The sequence below is a fragment of the Monodelphis domestica genome, chromosome 5, assembly GCF_027887165.1.
Source record: "Monodelphis domestica isolate mMonDom1 chromosome 5, mMonDom1.pri, whole genome shotgun sequence".
Taxonomy (NCBI): domain Eukaryota; kingdom Metazoa; phylum Chordata; class Mammalia; order Didelphimorphia; family Didelphidae; genus Monodelphis; species Monodelphis domestica.
The window spans coordinates 208,090,406-208,110,415 of NC_077231.1; the positions used below are offsets into that span (position 1 = coordinate 208,090,406).

At 35.9% G+C, this 20,010-nt stretch overlaps 1 protein-coding gene across 15 annotated transcripts in view; it reads left to right on the plus strand.

Annotated features, from left to right (window-relative positions):
• AGBL3 (AGBL carboxypeptidase 3) overlaps window positions 1-20,010 on the plus strand; it is a 176,378-nt gene that overhangs the window by 48,355 nt on the left and 108,013 nt on the right. For 12 of the 15 annotated variants that reach the window (XM_007504354.3, XM_007504356.3, XM_056799719.1 and 9 more), the window contains 3 exons: window positions 2,882-2,942; window positions 13,045-13,128; window positions 15,051-15,107. In XM_007504354.3, the coding sequence (XP_007504416.2) occupies window positions 2,882-2,942; window positions 13,045-13,128; window positions 15,051-15,107 (202 nt within the window). Of the gene's footprint in view, window positions 1-2,881; window positions 2,943-13,044; window positions 13,129-13,223; window positions 15,009-15,050; window positions 15,108-20,010 lie in introns of those variants that run through there. The other 3 variants (XR_008912309.1, XM_056799725.1, XM_056799724.1) reach the window with 2 other exon arrangements.

The window sequence follows — 20,010 nt, forward strand, 5'->3', positions numbered from 1 at the left end:
TATAGCTTTCTTCCCTTTCTCAGACATACTCCTAGAAAAATCCATTTACATTCATTCCCCCCATTTCCTCTCCTTCTTCTTTGTCATTGTTCAGGCTTGTCCAACTAAGGTTTTCTTGGCAAAGGTACTGGAGTGATTTGTCATTTTCTTCTCTAGCTTATTTTTACAGATGAGGATCTAAGGCAGAGTTAAGTGACTTGCCCAGGGTCCCATAGCTAATAAATGCCTATGGTCACATCTGAACTCATCTTCCCGACCCCAGGCCTGGTGTTTTATCCACTGTGCCATCCAGCTGCCCAGCTCTTCTTAACTCTATAAATCTAAGAAATGTTCTCTCTAAAGGTACCAACGATTTCCTAATCACCAAAACCAATGACCTCTTCTCAACCCTCATCTTCTTTGACTTTTCTTTTTCCATTTGAGGTTGCTGATGAACCCCTCCCTCTTGAATAATTGTCTCTTTTTTGGATTTTCAGGATACTATTCCTATATACTTTTCCTCCTACCTGTGTGACCACTCCACAGAATCTTTTGCTGTTTATTCTCTATTCCATGTGGATGCATCTAAAAGCTTTGCCCTGGATCCTCTTTTTTTTACTTTCTTTACTCACCTTTGGTCATCTCATCAGGTTCCATGGATTCTATTATCTCCCTATGCAGATAACTCCTAGATCTATATATCTAGCCCCAATCTCCCTTCAGAGTTCCAGTCCTGCAGCATGCACTATCTGTTGAATATTTCAAGCTAGATGTCACATATGCATATCAAACTCAACATGTCCAGAGAAACTCCCTCTCTAAACCCACTTATCTTCTAAATTTTGCAACTACTGTCAAGATCACCACCATCATTCCACTCACCTAGGCTAGCAACCTCCATGGCATCATCAGTTTCTCCTTTGTACTCATTCCACATCTTCAGTCAGTTGCCACAGCTTTTAATTTCTACCTTTACAATACCTCTCATATATATCTCCTTTCTGCTTGTAAAGCCACCACCCTAAGTAAGACACTTGTCACTTATCTCCTGGACTACTACAATATATAGCTTCCTATTTGGCCTCTTGCCTCAACATCAACCCATGCCAACCCACCTCCACATAGTTGCCATTCCCCCAAATCATAGGTATGACTATGTCTTTCCCTTACTTAAAATTCCAATGACTCCTGATTGCTTCAAGGATTAAATATAATTTTCTCTGTTTGAAATTGAAAGTGCTTCACAACCTAGCCCCATTATAATTTTCTAGACTTTATTCCCTTCCTGCATTCTGTGAATCAGATCTGGATTATTCACTGTTCCTCCCTCAACATCCCATTTACCATCTCCATGCCTTTATTCTAGCCAGTCTCTATGCCTGCAATGCAGTCTCTGCACACTTCCCCTCTTAGAATCCCTGGAATTCCTTCAAGGCTCAGATCAAGTGCCATCTTCTTCTTATAAAACTTTTCTTGACCCTTCCATCTACTAACACACAACTTCCACACACTACTTTATGTTGATTTCATATATATTCTGTATGGAATTCTATGGTTTCTGTGTGTTCACATTGTTTCCTTCATGTAAGGAGGTAAGGACTATTACACTTGTCTCTATAAATCTATTTTCACAGATTATCTTACATACAGTTTGGATTAGATGACTCTGAGGCCCCTTTCACCTCTGTGTTATTCTCTAAGCCAAAATATATTGATTACCAGTCTTCCTTCAGGCACCTAGTACAGTCATGTTATCTTCTCCCTCTCCCAAGGAGAGGATAATGATGATAAAATTAGCAATGATAATCATACCTAGTGCTTTGAGATATACAAAGTGTTTTCATACATACTCTTCATTTCATGCTTCTATGAATTCTGTGAGATAAGCTTGTCAAGAATTATTCCATTTCTTGCCCATCAATTGGGGAATGGCTGAACAAATTGTGGTATATGTTGGTGATGGAATACTATTGTGCTAAAAGGAATAATAAAGTGGAGGAATTCCATGGAGACTGGAACAACCTCCAGGAAGTGATGCAGAGCGAGAGGAGCAGAACCAGGAGAACATTATGCACAGAGACTGATACATTGTGGTATAATCGAACATAATGGACTTCTCCATTAGTGGCGGTGTAATGTCCCTGAACAATTTGCAGGGATCTAGGAGAAAAAAACACTATTCATAAGCAAAAGATAAACTATGAGAGTGGAAATACCGAGGAAAAGCAACTGCCTGAATACAGCGGTTGAGGGGACATGACAGAGGAGAGACTCTAAATGAACACTCTAATGCAAATATTATCAACATAGCAATGGGTTCAAATCAAGAAAACATGTAATGCCCAGTGGATTTACGCGTCGGCTATGGGGGGTGGGGGGGAGGAAAAGAAAATGATCTATGTCTTTAATGAATAATGCTTGGAAATGATCAAATAAAATATAATTAAAAAAAAAAGAATTATTCCATTTCCACAGATGAAAGAATCCATGTTCTGAATTGTTAGATACCCTGATTATGGCTACACAACAAGTAATTGCCTAATCAGCACTTAGAGCCCAATCTTCTGACAATCCCTCCAGGATTTTTGTTTTCCCATCACCCTAGATAGATCCGGTACTTACTGTAATGGGAATGATCTTATTTTCATTGTGTTATTTTTACTACAAATTTATGAAATGAATGGTTTTGTTACTTTTAAAAGAAATTCAGGCATCTGTGAGCAAAGAAGAGATTATTGGAATTAAAGCCTTGCTGAAAATCATGCCACTTTGTAAATACCCATTTTCTACATGTGTAGAACTTATTTGTCAGTTTATGGTTGCCATTTCCCAACTGATGTGGGAAAATCTAAAAAAAAAATTCTTACCATCTAATCAAAATGTTTTTGCTTTTGCATACTAGTGATGAATCTGATGCTTCTGAGAGCAATGAAATTCCACCTTTTCTCAGAGAAACTACTCAGGTATGATTGAGCTACTCTTGTGCTTTATTTTCTGGTAGTCATTAATGTTGTAATTTTCAGACTCATTAGTTTTCATCTATATGATAATTACCTAACAGCATTCATTGTTTCCTATCACATTATACCACAATTTTTGGTCCCATTGATAGAAATATAGAATTCAGAAAACATGGAGACCATGTTATCCAACTCCCTTATTTTAAAGATGATGATGGTAATAGCTTATATTTACATAATGCTTTATGGTTTGTAAAATGCTTTACCCACAACATTGTTCTGAAGTAGGTAGTACTACTATTAAACTGAGGCTGAGAGAGATTAAATAATTTAAAATCACATCATCAGGAACTAGCAGAAATGGTACTCCAATTCATGCCTGATTCTAAGGCCAGTGTACTCTCTAATAGAGCCATGTGAAGTCAAATGACTTGTACAACCAGAAGTAGAACCAGAACTGTCCATCAAATGGGCTTTGATTTAACCTCTTTACCTTTTTCCAGAGCACCAAATGATATTTTGTGCCATTGAAACAAAAAGTTCTCATTTAGTTAAACTGTTTACTTGAGAAATTTGTTTATTCTACCTGAACAAATATGATAATGAACAAATATATATAAATATAGATATGTTGAGGCACTGTGATGTAGTGGACAGACTGGTGTGCCTGGAAACAGACCTGGGTTCAAATCCTGTCTCTGACATTTTAATATGAATCCAGGGAGTTACCTAACTTCTATGAGAATAGACAACTCCCTAGGACTTAACTTAAATTTGTGACTTTTTATGACTAATTTATGACTTAAAGTCATAAATTGGTTACTCTATACCATCATGGTCAACCTGTTAAAGATAGATTGCCAGGTCCCATTCTCCCACCCCACCCCAGACCAGACCAAGTGCTTTGCCAGCCCCCCCTCAGAGACTGCATGCCGTGCCCCTCCCACCCACCAAGTGCCAGATGCACCCTGCCCCACCCCTTACCTCACACAGGGGAAAGAGAAAGTGCTCCCACTGGGCTGCTGAGCAGAGAGATAGGTGAAGTGAGGGATGTCCTCAGCAAGTGTGGATAGGGGGAGGAAGTGGCTCAAGCATTCTTGCTTCCCTCCAGCTCTGCTGCCTATGAGCTGCCCACTTTACCCTCTGTGCTCCCATTTGGCTGCTGGGCAGAGGGGGAAATGATGTGAAAAAATTGTCTTCAGACAGTGGAGAGGAGGAAGGGACAAGCTCTGTCCAAGTCAATCTGCCCTTCTAGTAACCAGCTTGGAGGCAGGGGGTAAGGAAAGGTAGTCATGTGCCCACAGAGAGCAATCTGTGTGCACCTGTGTATTTGGTTTGCCATCACTGCTTTATATGAATGACAGATTCTTTGTGTATTTACCTATGCATGTATACTCATATTTCATTAAATTTGTAGAACAGATACATGAAAGTTTATGAATTAATTTTTCCCTATATATACCTAATAACAGACTGTGATTACTCTATAAGGACCAGCCTTACCAAATATGAAAAGGCTTATTATCAGAAGTTTGGCTACGAGATGATGAAAAATTTTTGAACACCACAACTAGGAAACAACTAAAGATTAAAAATGGCTCAGCCCAGGATACTTCTTCTACTTCTATAATGTTAGTGGTGTTAGAAGAAGGCAGAGACAGTTTAGAGATTGTCTACCAAACTATTCTATTCTTACTATGCAGTGTTTATTTAGTGACCAATGAGATGAAACACCACTAGAGGAACTAAAGCATACTCACATTGATAATCTAAATTATAAAGTAAACTCATGTAGCAAAAGACATGAAACAAATTGGGCCATTGGTTAGGAAATGGTTGAACAGATTGTGGTATGAGAAAAATAATTCAATGTTATTAAGCTATAAAAATGATAAATATGACAAATTAAGAGAAATATGGAAAGACTTCTATGACTGATAAATGAAGTAAGCAAAACAAGGAAAACAATACCTATTGTAGCTATGATAGTTTAAAAGAAAGCAGTGCTAAACAACAATCTAATTTATTAATTCGTATAGAGGATAATTAATTAGATAAGAGGAAAATCTCTAATAATGTGGGTCAATACCTTCTCTTTAGCTCATCATTTTAGAGAACTGTCCAGAGTACTGAGAGATTAAGTGACTTGTCCTGAGTTACTTAGCCAGCAGTTGTCAGAGCCTGAGGGTACAGAAGCCTTTCATCATCATCATCTTCTTGTCCTCCTCCTACTCCTCCTCCTCCCTTCTTCTTTCTCCTAATTCTCATGTGGCTACATCAATAATAAGTCTTTTACTATCAATCAGAATAAAATATACTTTATTCTTTCTCATGTTATTTAACAATTATCATTCCCAGTGCTGACTGCTTTCTTTCTTGAAGAATGTGCTTGTGTTTAAAAATGTGTGAGGGCTCTGAATCATCTGTAAGTCTTTAGTCTCTTTCATTCCTTCCTCCTGAACCCATACTTTCCCATATATTTCTTCCCATCTTTACTTTTTTGTTGAACTCACCGAGTATTCAAATGTATATTGATTTGATTTGGAGAGTCTTATCAAGTTCTTTGTACAACTTCTCTATGGCCTCAGCACTCACATTAGTACATAATCTGCTTCAAAATATGATGACCTAATATGACATGAAATAATGCTCTTCTTGCCTTTTGAATGATGACAAAACTTCCTCCATCAACTCCCTCTTTATCTTTTCTGGGAGAGCCTTGTAAGGTACCCTTCAATCACCTACAGTTTCCTTTTTTCTTCAGGTTTTGTCTATTAGCATTGATATGATTCAGTTCCTTCCGCAATGTGTTTTTTTGTGCATGTGCGCCTGAATTTATATCTTCATAAAGAATTAAAGGGAAATCTGTGCATTTGTCTATGTATGGATAGGCTGATGAGTGTGTGAATGTGTGTGTGTGTGTGTGAAAGCACACGTGTATATGCTGTGAAAAAAAGACAAAGTATGGCTATAAAATAATAACTATTTTTTACTCAAATATATCAGAACTCATTAATTCAAATGAGCTTTGTACTTCTAAATAGATCATTGAGAGTCTATACATTTATTGTTATAATACTCACTTTTCTATAGAGCTTTGTTATTTACAAATTGCTTTTCTCACAATAATCTTCCAAATTGTATAGCATTATTACTTTCAGTTTTACATTTGATAAAAAAAGAGGCTTAGAGAGGTTAAGGAAGAATGTTTCTATTACCTAGAAAAATCTCACAGTTTATAGTGGCATTATCACTTAAAAAAAGCATCATATACTTGTTATATTTCCAAAAATCAGATATCAACAGATGAACATTAAGATCACTTTCACTTCTATATTCTTCTGAATTTAAGATTTGTCAACATTAAGAATATTCAGAAAAAGTGTTCTAAATTTCTACAATCAGAGAGAGCAAATCAAAACAACTCTGAGGTATCACCTCACACCTAGCAGATTGGCTAACATGACAGCAATGGAGGGTAATGAATGCTGGAGGGGATGTGGCAAAGTTGGGACATTAATTCATTGCTGGTGGAGTTGTGAACTGATCCAACCATTCTGGAGGTCAATTTGGAACTATGCACAAAGGGCAATAAAATAATGTCACCCTTTGATCTAGCCATAGCATTTCTGGGTTTGTACCCCAAAGAGATAATAAGGAAAAAGACATGTACAAGAATATTCATAGCTGTGCTCTTGATGGTGGCAAAAAAATTGGAAAATGAGGGGATGCCCTTCAACTGGGGAATGGCTGAACAAATTGTGGTATATGTTGGTGATGGAATACTATTGTGCTAAAAGGAATTAATAAAGTGGAGGAATTCCATGGAGACTGGAACAACCTCCAGGAAGTGATGCAGAGTGAGAGGAGCAGAACCAGGAGAACACTATACACAAAGACCAATACACTGTGGTACAATCAAATGTAATGGACTTCTCCATGAGGAGCAATGCAGTGATCCTAAACGACTTGGAGGGACTATGAGAAAGAACACCATCCACATTCAGAGGAACAACTGTGGGAGTAGAAACACAGAAGAAAAACAACTGCTTGATTACATGGGTAGAGGGGAAATGATTAGGGATGTAGACTCTAAATGAACATCCTAGTGCAAACATCAACAATGTGGAAATAAGTTTTGATCAATGTAATACCCAGTGGAATTGCGTGTCAGCTATGGGAAGGGTGGGGGTTGGGAAGGGCGGGAAAGAATATGGTTCTTGTAACCAAGGAATAATGTTCTAAATTGACCAAATAAATAAAATAAAAATAAAAAATCTACCACATCCAAAAAACAAAAACAAAAACAAAAACCCAAACCATTAGGAATATTCACCTTCATCAACTGTGAGGATTAAACTGTTTTCAGCAAAGCAAGGTTCCAAGATAACCCCAATGGACTCATGATGAAAAATGTTATCCACAACCAAAGAAGAACCTGTTGGAGTCTAATTACAGATCAAAGCATGCCATTTTCACTATTTCCCTAATAAGTTTTTTTTATTGTATGTAACGTGTGTCATCTTTCATAGTATAAGGAATATGGAAATCTGTATCCATGATAGCACGGCTATAACCTATATCAAACTATTTACCACTTTGAGAGTCCCCTAGGGTAGGCGGGAGAGAATCTGAATCAAAAAATGCAGGATAACAATTGTAAAAAATTGTTTCTACATGTAATTTAAAAAAATACTAAAACAAGTTTCAAACAAGAATATTCCTTTTCCACTAGTAAATGCTTCTCTGATAGCATCAAGGCATAAAGGTCACTCGGGATTCTCAAAAGCTCTGCTACTGCAATATATTGTTTGGCAAGTTCTATCAAGCTGAAAAGGCTTTACATAAGGGCCTAATGATGAACTTTTATGTCTGGTGACCAAGGGCCAGCCTACCTAAATTTAGAGGTCATAAGTACCAAGTTGACATTAAGGCAATGATTTATTCAGTAACCTTTGAAGACTATCTAAATTATAGAACAAGCTAAATAATAAAAGATTGTGTTATATGTCATTGAAGAGTGATTGCACTTATAATTACAAAACTTTGAAGTAAGGAATTATTGAAGGATATCCTAAAAAATATGTAGAAAGCTTTGTGCCAGTCATTGACTTCTTTTACCATGTTGGAGATAGGTATTGTAGAGAGAAAAATAAGTGATTCAAGAATAATCTTCAGGTTAAATGTCAAAAAGCCCTCAGATGGACTATTCTTGGGCTGATGGAAACACTGTATGTCATGTAGAGAAAAAGTAATACATTCTGATGAATTTATGGCTTTAGTGGAACTTCATCTGTTTCACATAAAATAACAACTCTTCTGTATTCTTTCATTCTATACAATTTTATCCACATCTTTCCATAAATACTCCAAAGAGGATCCACTCAATGATAGATCTTCCTCTGTTTTTTTTCCCCCTTAAAACTCTGAGTTACCAATACAGCATGTAAGTTGCCCACACATTAGCTTTTGTCTTCACATTACCAGCCCATCTCTCTCCATTTCTGGTCAGGCATGTCTTCATCAGATGATATTTCTTATGCAACTTTTTTCTGATTATCAATGCTGACAATATGTCACAGACTACTTACATTTACCATGCATCTTTTTACCTCTTTGGGTCAACCACAGTTTTTATTTTTCTGAGATCATTGTATACTGTGTCATATTTATATATCAGGATAATATGTTTTTCTGGGTTAGATGGTAAGACTTGTTTTTTTTTTTAATTATGATGGATTTCATTAAGAGGCTTTATAGGATTCAGAGCTTGATGCAATAGGTAAAATGCCACTTGTGTAAAGGAAAATTTGGAAAACCATATCCCTGAGAGGGGATGTATAACTTACTGTCTGACCTTGTAGTGGGACCTAGGTTGAGTGGGCTTTGGAAAGAAAAAACACTTGAATGGGGTATATGATTGGATTAAACCCTTATCTTTTCTGGAAATGGATGGGAAGAGTAATGGAGGAGAATTAGCACAAATGGGCATACAAACTTTTGGGTATAAATGGCTATCTAGGTCTTTAAGCAAGAGAGGGATTAAAGGTAGATGATGATGATAGAAGCAGGGTCAGAAGTCAAGATTCACCAAAATGTTTTAGAATGATTCTGGTAAGGGGTAAGGTCTAGGATCCCCCACCTCACAGTAGGTATCCAAAGATGGACAAGATTGAGCTAGAAAAGGTACTTGGAGACAATTTATTTTCATTACATGGATACACAAATGTGTTTAAAGCTTCACTCTACACATAGCCAGAATTCTCTCCTTGATCAAATCTTCATAAACTCAAGAACTCTTCAAATCTTTGCTGTGCTCCTTAGATTTCATGCAATCTATGGGGCAGTTGGTGTATACACATTTTCATCATCTCTCCACATCACTCTTCACATCCCTCAATCTTTATTTAATAGATATCATCTATCTACATCATCTACAACAATATATCATAACGATCATGTATTATGACCAAATAGGATTTATACCACGTATGCATAGAAGGTTTAATATGTTAAAAACTATTAACTATTAACATCAACAAAAAAGTAATAAAAACCATATAATTGCATCAATAGAAGCAGAAAAGGCTTTGGACAAAATATAAACATCCATTCCTATTAAGAATACTTGAAATCATATAGATTTTTCCTTAGAATAACAATTTTATACTTAAAACATCAGCAAACATTATTTGCAATGGGGAAAAGTTAGAAGCTTTCCCTCTAAGATCAGGAGATGAAAAACCAAAAGGAGTAACAGTTATTCAGATTATGTGAGGTAAACAATGAAGCTTGTTAATTGCCATGAGTGATGGACAATCTATTATTGAAGATGCCTTTGATGTATATATAGATTATTTTTTATTAAAAAGTATATAAATGAGAAAGTAGGAATATAAATTAGTAGTCTTTTATTTTCTCTGTTGTCCTTTTCAGTATTAATAAAATCCACCCCCCAAATATTGTGTTAGAAATGCTAGCAATAGCATTCTTAATGTTGACAAATCTTAAATTCAGAAGAATATAGAAGTGAAAGTGATCTTAATGTTCATCTGTTGATATCTGATTTCTGGAAATATAACAAGTATATGATGCTTTTTTTAAGTGATAATGCCACTATAAACTGTGAGATTTTTCTAGGTAATAGAAACATTCTTCCTTAACCTCTCTAAGCCTCTTTTTTATCAAATGTAAAACTGAAAGTAATAATGCTATACAATTTGGAAGATTATTGTGAGAAAAGCAATTTGTAAATAACAAAGCTCTATAGAAAAGTGAGTATTATAACAATAAATGTATAGACTCTCAATGATCTATTTAGAAGTACAAAGCTCATTTGAATTAATGAGTTCTGATATATTTGAGTAAAAAATAGTTATTATTTTATAGCCATACTTTGTCTTTTTTTCACAGCATATACACGTGTGCTTTCACACACACACACACACATTCACACACTCATCAGCCTATCCATACATAGACAAATGCACAGATTTCCCTTTAATTCTTTATGAAGATATAAATTCAGGCGCACATGCACAAAAAAACACATTGCGGAAGGAACTGAATCATATCAATGCTAATAGACAAAACCTGAAGAAAAAAGGAAACTGTAGGTGATTGAAGGGTACCTTACAAGGCTCTCCCAGAAAAGATAAAGAGGGAGTTGATGGAGGAAGTTTTGTCATCATTCAAAAGGCAAGAAGAGCATTATTTCATGTCATATTAGGTCATCATATTTTGAAGCAGATTATGTACTAATGTGAGTGCTGAGGCCATAGAGAAGTTGTACAAAGAACTTGATAAGACTCTCCAAATCAAATCAATATACATTTGAATACTCGGTGAGTTCAACAAAAAAGTAAAGATGGGAAGAAATATATGGGAAAGTATGGGTTCAGGAGGAAGGAATGAAAGAGACTAAAGACTTACAGATGATTCAGAGCCCTCACACATTTTTAAACACAAGCACATTCTTCAAGAAAGAAAGCAGTCAGCACTGGGAATGATAATTGTTAAATAACATGAGAAAGAATAAAGTATATTTTATTCTGATTGATAGTAAAAGACTTATTATTGATGTAGCCACATGAGAATTAGGAGAAAGAAGAAGGGAGGAGGAGGAGTAGGAGGAGGGGGAGGAGGGAGAGGGGGAGGAGGAGGAGGAGGGGGAGGAGGGGGAGGGGGAGGGGAAGGAGGAGGGGGCGGGGGAGGAGGGGGAGGGGGAGGGGAAGGAGGAGGGGGCGGGGGAGGAGGGGGAGGGGGAGGACAAGAAGATGATGATGATGAAAGGCATCTTCTGTACCCTCAGGCTCTGACAACTGCTGGCTAAGTAACTCAGGACAAGTCACTTAATCTCTCAGTACTCTGGACAGTTCTCTAAAATGATGAGCTAAAGAGAAGGTACTGACCCACATTATTAGAAAGAGATTTTCCTCACCAGAGAATTCTCTATACCAATGAAATCATAACTCCAATCCTGATAGCTAATCCTGAATTCTTCTAAAAATCATTAAAAGTTAAGAACAATAGAAATAATATCAATACTAATTCAAATAATCTTCCTAAAGTTAAACCAATGTAGATTATTTGCCATTAAGGTCAGAAAGTGCCTTAGTTTGTCAACATCTGACAACATAAATAGCTTTAAAAGCAATACTATCCTAGAACTTAGACTTGTTTGTAAAATCTTACAAAGAGAAAAGCAATAACATTTAAAGAAAGGTTGATAAGATATCTAATAAGTATCTGAAGTGGGATTTAACTGGGGATCTCCTAAGTTTAATGCCCATTTGTTTTGCTATGCTACTTCTGTATAAATACTCTTCAAAGAATAGATAAGTAAAAAGGGAAATGACATGGTAGATGAGAAAAGGAATAGATAGGTGAAAGAAAGTGAAGTTTAGCTTGAAATGCTGATTAAGTTATATCTGTACTTGTGGATAAATAGAAAAATGTACGAATAGCAAAAATCATAGAATACTAGTTGTGTGATGATTCAGTACTGTATCTGAGGTCCAGAAAATTCCATTGGCAATTCATATTTCTTAAGCTCCAGCTACTATACTACTGTTCTTTTTACACATCAAACTTCTTACCTTCCTTGTAAGGTTCTAACTTAGAATTATGGTGAAACCTAATAAAAAGAAAAGTGCAAATGAAAACAATCCTCTTCTGTTTTCACATCTAGCAAATTAGTAAAGATCACAAAATATGGGAATAGTCAATGTTGGAGGAGGTCCAGAAAGACAGAACCCAATTAATGCAATGTTGATAAAAGCAATTTGGAAACAAAGTAAATGGCAAAACACATTGCAGTTCATTAATGCCAAACATGATGAATAGAAATAAGAAGAAACACATAAATTAATGCAAAGTGAAGTAAGCACAGCTGGAAAGATAGAACACACAATATAAATACATCAATATAAATAAAGTAACAACTACAAAACAATCGAGGTTGAGTGTTGTAAAATTGAACAAGAGCAAGATTAGTCCTAAGCAAGAGATATAGGGGGTCCAATTGAATATTGCATACAACTTTAGATTTTTTAAACATTTATTGATAATTATTCTGATTTTTCCTCTTCATATTTGTCATTTTTTTCTCTTCCTATATTTTTCTTTTCCTTTTTAAATTAGAGGAGGGTAGATACTAGGAGAAATCTAAGTGATATAGATATAAAACACATCAATAAAATTCTATTTTAAAAAATAATAATGTTGAAACAGAAAGTCACTTTAATATGTGCAACTCCCAAATTCTGCCTCTATCCATAAGGTCAGACTATCTTCATCAAGCCTTAAAGCAACAAGCATTTTATTTTAACCTTTGAGCTAAAACTTGTCTTCATGTAAAAAAAATAAAAATAAAAGCATACTAACCACATTTATTAATTTAGACAATTATAGATGAACCTGCACTCTTTGAAAGCATTCCATCTGCCAATTTCAAGACCGAATTAATACTTTAATCTTGGCCATATTAGTCAATCCAATCATGTGCTATTCTGAGATCTGAATATTATATTCATTGAAACATGTAATCATTCTTTGTGTTTTAAATTTATTTTCATTCATTTTAAATTTTATCTTTCTTACCTAGATAAAAACTAAGGAAAACAATGTAAAAACAACCCCAGAAAGACATTTTAGACCGTACCTGAAAAATCCTAGGGGTGCACAAGAGGTAAATCTAATTATTTAAAGATCATATTCTTTCAAAGTAATTATATAGTTGAGGGGGAGAAGGGAGCCATCAATAATTCTGCCTCTATCCATAAGGCCAGTCTAAAGAAGAAGAAGAAGAAGAAAAAGAAGAAGAAGAAGAAAGGAGATGGAGGGAGAAGAGAAGGAAAAGGAAGAAATGATAATATGTTGAATTTATCATCAGATTTTTTTAAAAACAAACTATACACATATTTTCACAAATAATTCTCTGATCTAAATTTTATGAAGAAATGGTCTTTTATGTACATTAAATTTGTATTGGGTTTTTAATATATTTTTAAAGAGTAATTATACAAAATGTCAAGGTGATTCCTTTTAAATACCATTTTTTCTCCAGAGAACAATCAAAAATTGATTCACATTATTTTTATTGTAGCCAGAAACCTGATCAACTCAAGGATCCCTAATGAACTCATGTTGTTAGAGTCCTGTATTTTGTACAATTAGTCTTAAGCAAATTTTACTTTAACCCCCCAATCCAGTTATACTCTATTCAAAAATTGTATAATGGCTATAAATCAAACTGAAAAAATATCTCAGAGCAACAGAATAGTAAGATAATTCATGTTGTAAAACAAATGGTCAATAGTATTATCTCAGCCCACTTCTCCATCTCTCATAAACACACACACATATACATACCGTATTAGTGGGGAAATTGAGAAGGAATCAAAGTTGCCAGTTACTTGGGGGGGGGGAGATAAATATAAAGTAACACAACTTAATTCCTCCCCTTCCCCCAAGTTGTGTTGGTAACAAATGGAGTCAGTTCTAACTGGACTGAAAGAGTAAGTAAAATTTCCCCTCAGCCCTCCTTCTTTAAATGTTCTTTGAAGTTCCCCTCCTAACACATTGAATCTGATTGAAGTCTCTATTAAAAATCAAGATGTCTTATTTATTTAGGTATAAAGGGTCAAAGAGCAATGAAGACCAAGGGAAAAGGAAATCCCTAGCTATTTCCTATACAGATCTTCCAGGTTTGAACCAGGGAGTTCTCTTTAGAATAAGCTCTGAGGTTCCCCTAAGGGAAAAATCTTTATCCTAAAGGTGCCACCAGTTGAAAAATAAGATCTTCTGTTGCTCAGGCAAAAGGATTGAAAAAATATGTATCTTCATGGCAAAGGATAGTTCCCACTCCTCCCAGTTCATGGAGCAAAGAACCCTTTGTTTCCCAACTGCTGCCTTTTTGAGCTGGGCGGGAAAGTTCCATACCATCCCCCAATGTCAGCTGAAGTTCCATCTCCTCTTCTCCTGAGATAATCTTTCAAATTCAATCTTTCCATTGCTTTCTGGTCTTTCCCTCTTATATAATACATACATTCATATGTACATACAAACAACCTCCTTAAGACTCATGTATTGCTAGCAAAGTACTTTAAGCCTGGGCAAATTTACATGGCCACTGGTATTTCACAAATAAATTTATTTTAACTTCCCTAGAAAATTTTATTGAGCCAGAAAACTCCACTTTCCAACTATTCTGGATCTTAGTTTAAAGATTAGAGAATATAAGACAAAAGGTGCAGATTCATGAACACAGGTCAGTGAAATAAAATATCAGAATCAGGAAAACTGGTTAGTCAATAAACATTAAAAGCCTGTTGTGTGTCAGGCATTGTGCTAAGGAATGGGGAAACAAAGAAGTTTTATAATAGTTAAGGAAAACCCATTAAATTTGCCTAATGAGAGGATAAGATGATAATCAGTGTGCTCTATACAATGACATATACCAAACATAGTATTAGTGTTACCTAAGCTTGAAATGTCTATTATTTTGTTCATGAAAGAAATTAAATCTCTAGATTTGACTAGATCAAATTTGACTAGATCAAAAGTTATGCATGTATTCGTGTGTTCATTCATTCATTTTTTTTGTACTAGAATAAAGTCAGAGAATCAGAAATTATCCCTCTAAACCAGGAATCAGAAAGGAATAACGTGAGTATCTTTTGATGTAATCCATCTAAAAATGAACTAATATCTGTATTTTGTAGTTGGAAAAGAAGAGACTTAACGCTTTCCATTTAGTGTTGAATTTTGTTTAATGTAACACAAAATATTCTGTCTACCAATTTAAAAAGAGTACTTCCATTGTATACTGAATTTACTTAACTCCATAGCTATCTAGAGAGGATAGGAATTGTAAGATTTTAAATGGTTGAAGGCCTTAACCTATAACAGTTAAAAGCGTGATGTTGTAAACTGTAGTGAGTTAAAATGGTGGAAGATATAAATTGTGATAGATATAAGAGAGGGTGAGTAAATTTGACCGCAGAAAATATGTTTCACTACAGTGTCTTGGTTTTTAAATCAAATATAAGGTGGTCACCAGGGAAATATTCCCAATTATTTAAATACCCAAGTCAACTGGGTTTTATAGAGATTTTAATTAATACAAATGTGGAATTAAAGAAAAGAGAGAAAGAGAAAAAGGAAATAAGTATGAATGGCCTTAAGCCAACATGGCCTAGACCTGAGTCTTAAGAGAGAGAGATCAGTCAGTCAGTCTTTTAACACTCACCACAAGGTCTGTCTAAGCAAGGATTCTAGTGACACCAGGCCAGCTCCATCTCAGCTGACTTCACCAGAGAAAGTTCCAGCCAGAGTCCTCCTTAAAGAGCCTTCCAGGCAGAGACTGTTCCAAAGGGCCTCTCTCCAGAGCCTCCAGAGGGACAGAGTCCCCTCAGAGGAGCTCCAGCGAGACCTCCTTAGAGATTGTCCTCCAAGAGCTTCCCTTCTCCAGAGCCTCTCTCAAGAGATTCTTCCCAAATGATCCTCATCAGAGATCCTCCAAAAGGATTTTTTTCTCAAGAGATTCTGCTTTTTCTTATATAGGGGTTTTTCTCCTATGTCACCTCCCCTAAGTCCTTACATCTACCAATCACTGTAGACTTTTTTCAAAGGACTGCCCATCTGAATTCCTGCTAAGTCGACTAATCTCCTCAGTAAGTCTGAACCAGTGAAAACACAGCTGAGTCAACTAATCTCATTAAGAGAAAACTTGCCCGACCCTTTTAGGTACCTAGCATCTCATTGTATCAATTCTAAAAAACAGGCATGGCTCAAAGAACTCCTTGCCTTATTATAAGCATGGGTCCAAGTACTTTCATTGTTTAGCAAGGAGTTTTCTCCCCAAAAGCAGTCTTAAGTACGGGTGGAGTAGAGGTCCTCCCATAGCAAGGATTTTTCTCCCCTAAAGCAGTATTAAGTACAGGTGGAGTAGAGGTCCTCCCATTTCTGATCCTGGCGAGTTCTCACATCAAAATGGGGAATGTTTCCCAGTAGGGAATTTGTTCCAATGTAGGATTCCTCAATGTGGAAATTTTTTTAACATTCACAAGTCTGAGAAATTTCAAGATTTACAGAATAATGTTTATACTAGAGGAGACATAATAGAGTGAGTACTTATAAAAATAGTTTCTGACTTCCTTATTATGTACTCTCAAACTTTTGCCTCTTTCTTTAACCCCAATACCAACTCTACCTCACCAAATAGTTATCATCATTCAGACTTTTCACTAACCCCTGCCTATTCCTCAGCCTATCTCACCCTGTCTTTTGAAGGTTCATATTCACAGATTCTTCTAGGAAATGACCAATAGAGGACTTAGAAGTTAAATCTCACTACCTATAAACATAACTGTGCTTAGAGAAAGGGAAGTGAGGCCTAACTATGTGACTGTGCAAGTTACTTCCTCATTACCTAGCCCTTACCACTCTTTTGTCTTAGAGTTATAAAGTCAGAAAGTAAAGGAGAGAGATAGAGACAGACAGACAGGCAGAGTCAGAGAGAAAGAGAGAATGAGAGAGAGGGAGAGAGAGATTTAATGGGTATTTTCAGTGACAGATTGTAACAGAAATTCTAATCTCAAGGGTAAATATGCAAATCCAGCTTAAATGCAGAACTCCCAAATATATAGACTATCCAGGAAAATTTCTAGCTCAGTACAAACAGATAAATCTATCCAAAAATGTCCCCTATAGAATGAAAATAGGATTCTTAATCATCCAAAAAGGGGATAGAGGAATACAATCATTTCTGAAAGGAAGTTGGAAATTGATGACCATTCAAGACCTATTCTAGAATCAGTCTAGAATATTACTTAAAGTTAGGGCTTGACTCACAAAATCCAGATTCAAAATATGATCCTGACTGTTTAAGAATCTCTGCAAGTAGCTTAAATTCTAGGGGTTGTATAATTGGAAATCTGTTACCCTAAAAAAGAACTAAATTTCCTGGGAGCCCACCAACTTCCTGTCATTATGTACTTCCTATAGAAATGGAATAAATTGAGTGGGCAGGCCTCCTCCTCCCTCTTTGGCTTCCTATCAGCATGGTGAGGTGCTGAGAGGAAATTTTGAAATGGCTAATCAGCCATGGGCACGTGGTCCTTATTTTGTATCTTCTTTATTCCTTGATTTCTAATGATCATTAATAAACCTCCTAACATTTAATATTTTATTATTTGAGATTTAGTTTTAATTTTTACATTTATGGCAGCCATGAAGGAATCTTCTTCATATGTGGGTACATTTCGTGTCAATTCATTTATGTCTTGGGGAGTGGGAGTATAAAGATATATGGTGTCTTAGTGTCACCACATCCCTATTGTGTCCTATTTCAGGCACTTCCCTTAAAGAGAAAAGGCCTTTATTTGAATTGGGTATGGGTGAGTCAGCTTGGGGAGGAATAGTTTTGTTAGGAAGATGAGATTTCCTCAGGTCTGGAATTGGTCAGGGGGTAGGAGAAGGAACAGGAGAAGATGGAATTTCAGGAGAAGGATCAGGGGAAGTAAAGTCAGCCAAGAGCTACAGAGCACAAGAGAGGTAGTTCTACAGCTGAGCTTTAGGAGAGGGTTCTTCCATCTCTATTTCAGGGGAAGGATTTTCCTCTCTTAGTGGTTCAGGAACAGGCTTATAAAAATCAGACATGTTTTGGATGGGGTCAATATTTGCCATTTGACTATGTAACTAAGTATTTGAAATTGTCCAATTGGATTTGTGTGTCTGCCTGCATTTCAGCTTTAGTTTTTCGTATGGTAGCATTTCTTGTCACAATATTTAGGAATAGAAAAATAAAATTACATAAGAACATAAGGAATAGGAGGCATTCTGAAACCTTTAAGGTACCTAATTGTGCAAAAGCCAGAAGGATTTCATGTAGAGTAGCATCCGTTTTAAAAAATTTATTAAATGCATATATAATTTGTTAAATTGCTTATAATTCTGGTTTTAGTGAGGAGATGGTGCTACTGGCTAGGGGTTAAAGTCAGTGTATGAAAATTAAAGGTAAGGGTGTGGTCCCTTTAAGCATGTCACACCTTGATTTGATTAACTCCTTGGTAGGAGGGGGGGAGAGTATACCTTTTGTTGTAGGCTAAGTATAGGAGAGGCAACAGGAAGCAGCTGACTTACCCCTCAGGGTGAAAACCCCAGAACCACAGTGTTTCTATCCCATGCTTCCAGGGAGCAGCTTCCAGGCTGCTTTCTTGAGTTGACCAAGTGTCAAAAATGTTTTTATAAATTATTTTTTACCTTATTTAGGCCGTGAAAGCCTCTTAGGGTAAAGAGGACCAGTTTTTTGTTTTGTTTTGTTTTTGTTGTTACTTTAACACTACTCTTCCTGACTGATCTTTCCAGGTTTTATTTCTCACTTAAGATAATCCTAGAGACAGTGGGGTTTAGAAAAAAGAAAGATTTTTAGGGGTAAAAAAGGCTAAAACTTTGTTAATTTTAGCTTAATAGTCACTCACTAGTAAAAAAATCAACTGTAGTTTTATTTTTTTTTTTAGTTTTGTTTTCTCAGAGATTTTAGGCTGAGAGATGAAATTCTGTTTGGGCAGAGCAGGATTACTTTCTGTCTTGAGAGGGAGTGAAAGCTTTACCCCACGTTTTTGCCCTCACCGCTAATTAAGAAATAGCCTATTTGCTGCCAGTAAAGTAGCTGAAAGATAGAAATCCTCCCCAAGTGATAAACCTGAGGGTCTGCTAATTGGGTTGTCTTGTGAGGGGGAGGAAGCAGAGTGGGAACAAAGTTTTCCCAGGTGAGGACTCAGGGTCCAGTTGCTAAAATTTAAAAAAAAAAAAAAGCTACACTATATTTATTTTTAAGGGGAAAAAAGAAAAAAATGAACTTACCTCCACAACTGATTTGTGTAAACTCAAAATAAGCTACTAAAAGCTGACAGGGAAAAGTAGAGAGATTGGAGGTATTTCGTCACAACCATTATGGTCTGCCAAATAAAATGTAAGGGGGGGAAAGGGGTTAATTTTTAAATTGTAAATAAATCTTCTTTGGAATAAATTAAATTCCTGGCAACCACACTCTTAAATAATCCAGCCCAAACCTTTAAAAATTAACCCCTTTTCCCCTCATATATTTTATTTGGCAAACCATAATGGTTGTGACAAAATACCTTCAATCTCTCTACTTTTCCCTAAGTCAGCTTTTAGTAGCTTATTTTGAGTTTCTACATTTCTACATTCTACATTTCTACAAAATGTAGAAAGAGTGAAATAAGAAAATCAGAGAGAGGATAAGTCTCTCCTGAGGTTAGGGGTTTTTTTTTGTTTTTTTGTTTTTTTGTTTTTTTTTCAGAAAATCCAACAGTTAAGAGTCAGCTTTTCACTCACCACATGTCAGTTCAAAGGAACAGGGTCTAGGGTCCAGCCTCCACTCCAAAAAATGAAGAATTGTCCCCAGTCTCCACTTCCAAAGAATAAAATACTCTCCCTCCCAAGAAGTGACAGATACTTTTAAAGAGGCTTCTTTTAAGTCACTTCCTATGTCTTCCCTAATTTTACATCTTACCAGTCACAGTTGAAGCTTTGCTTTAAAAGG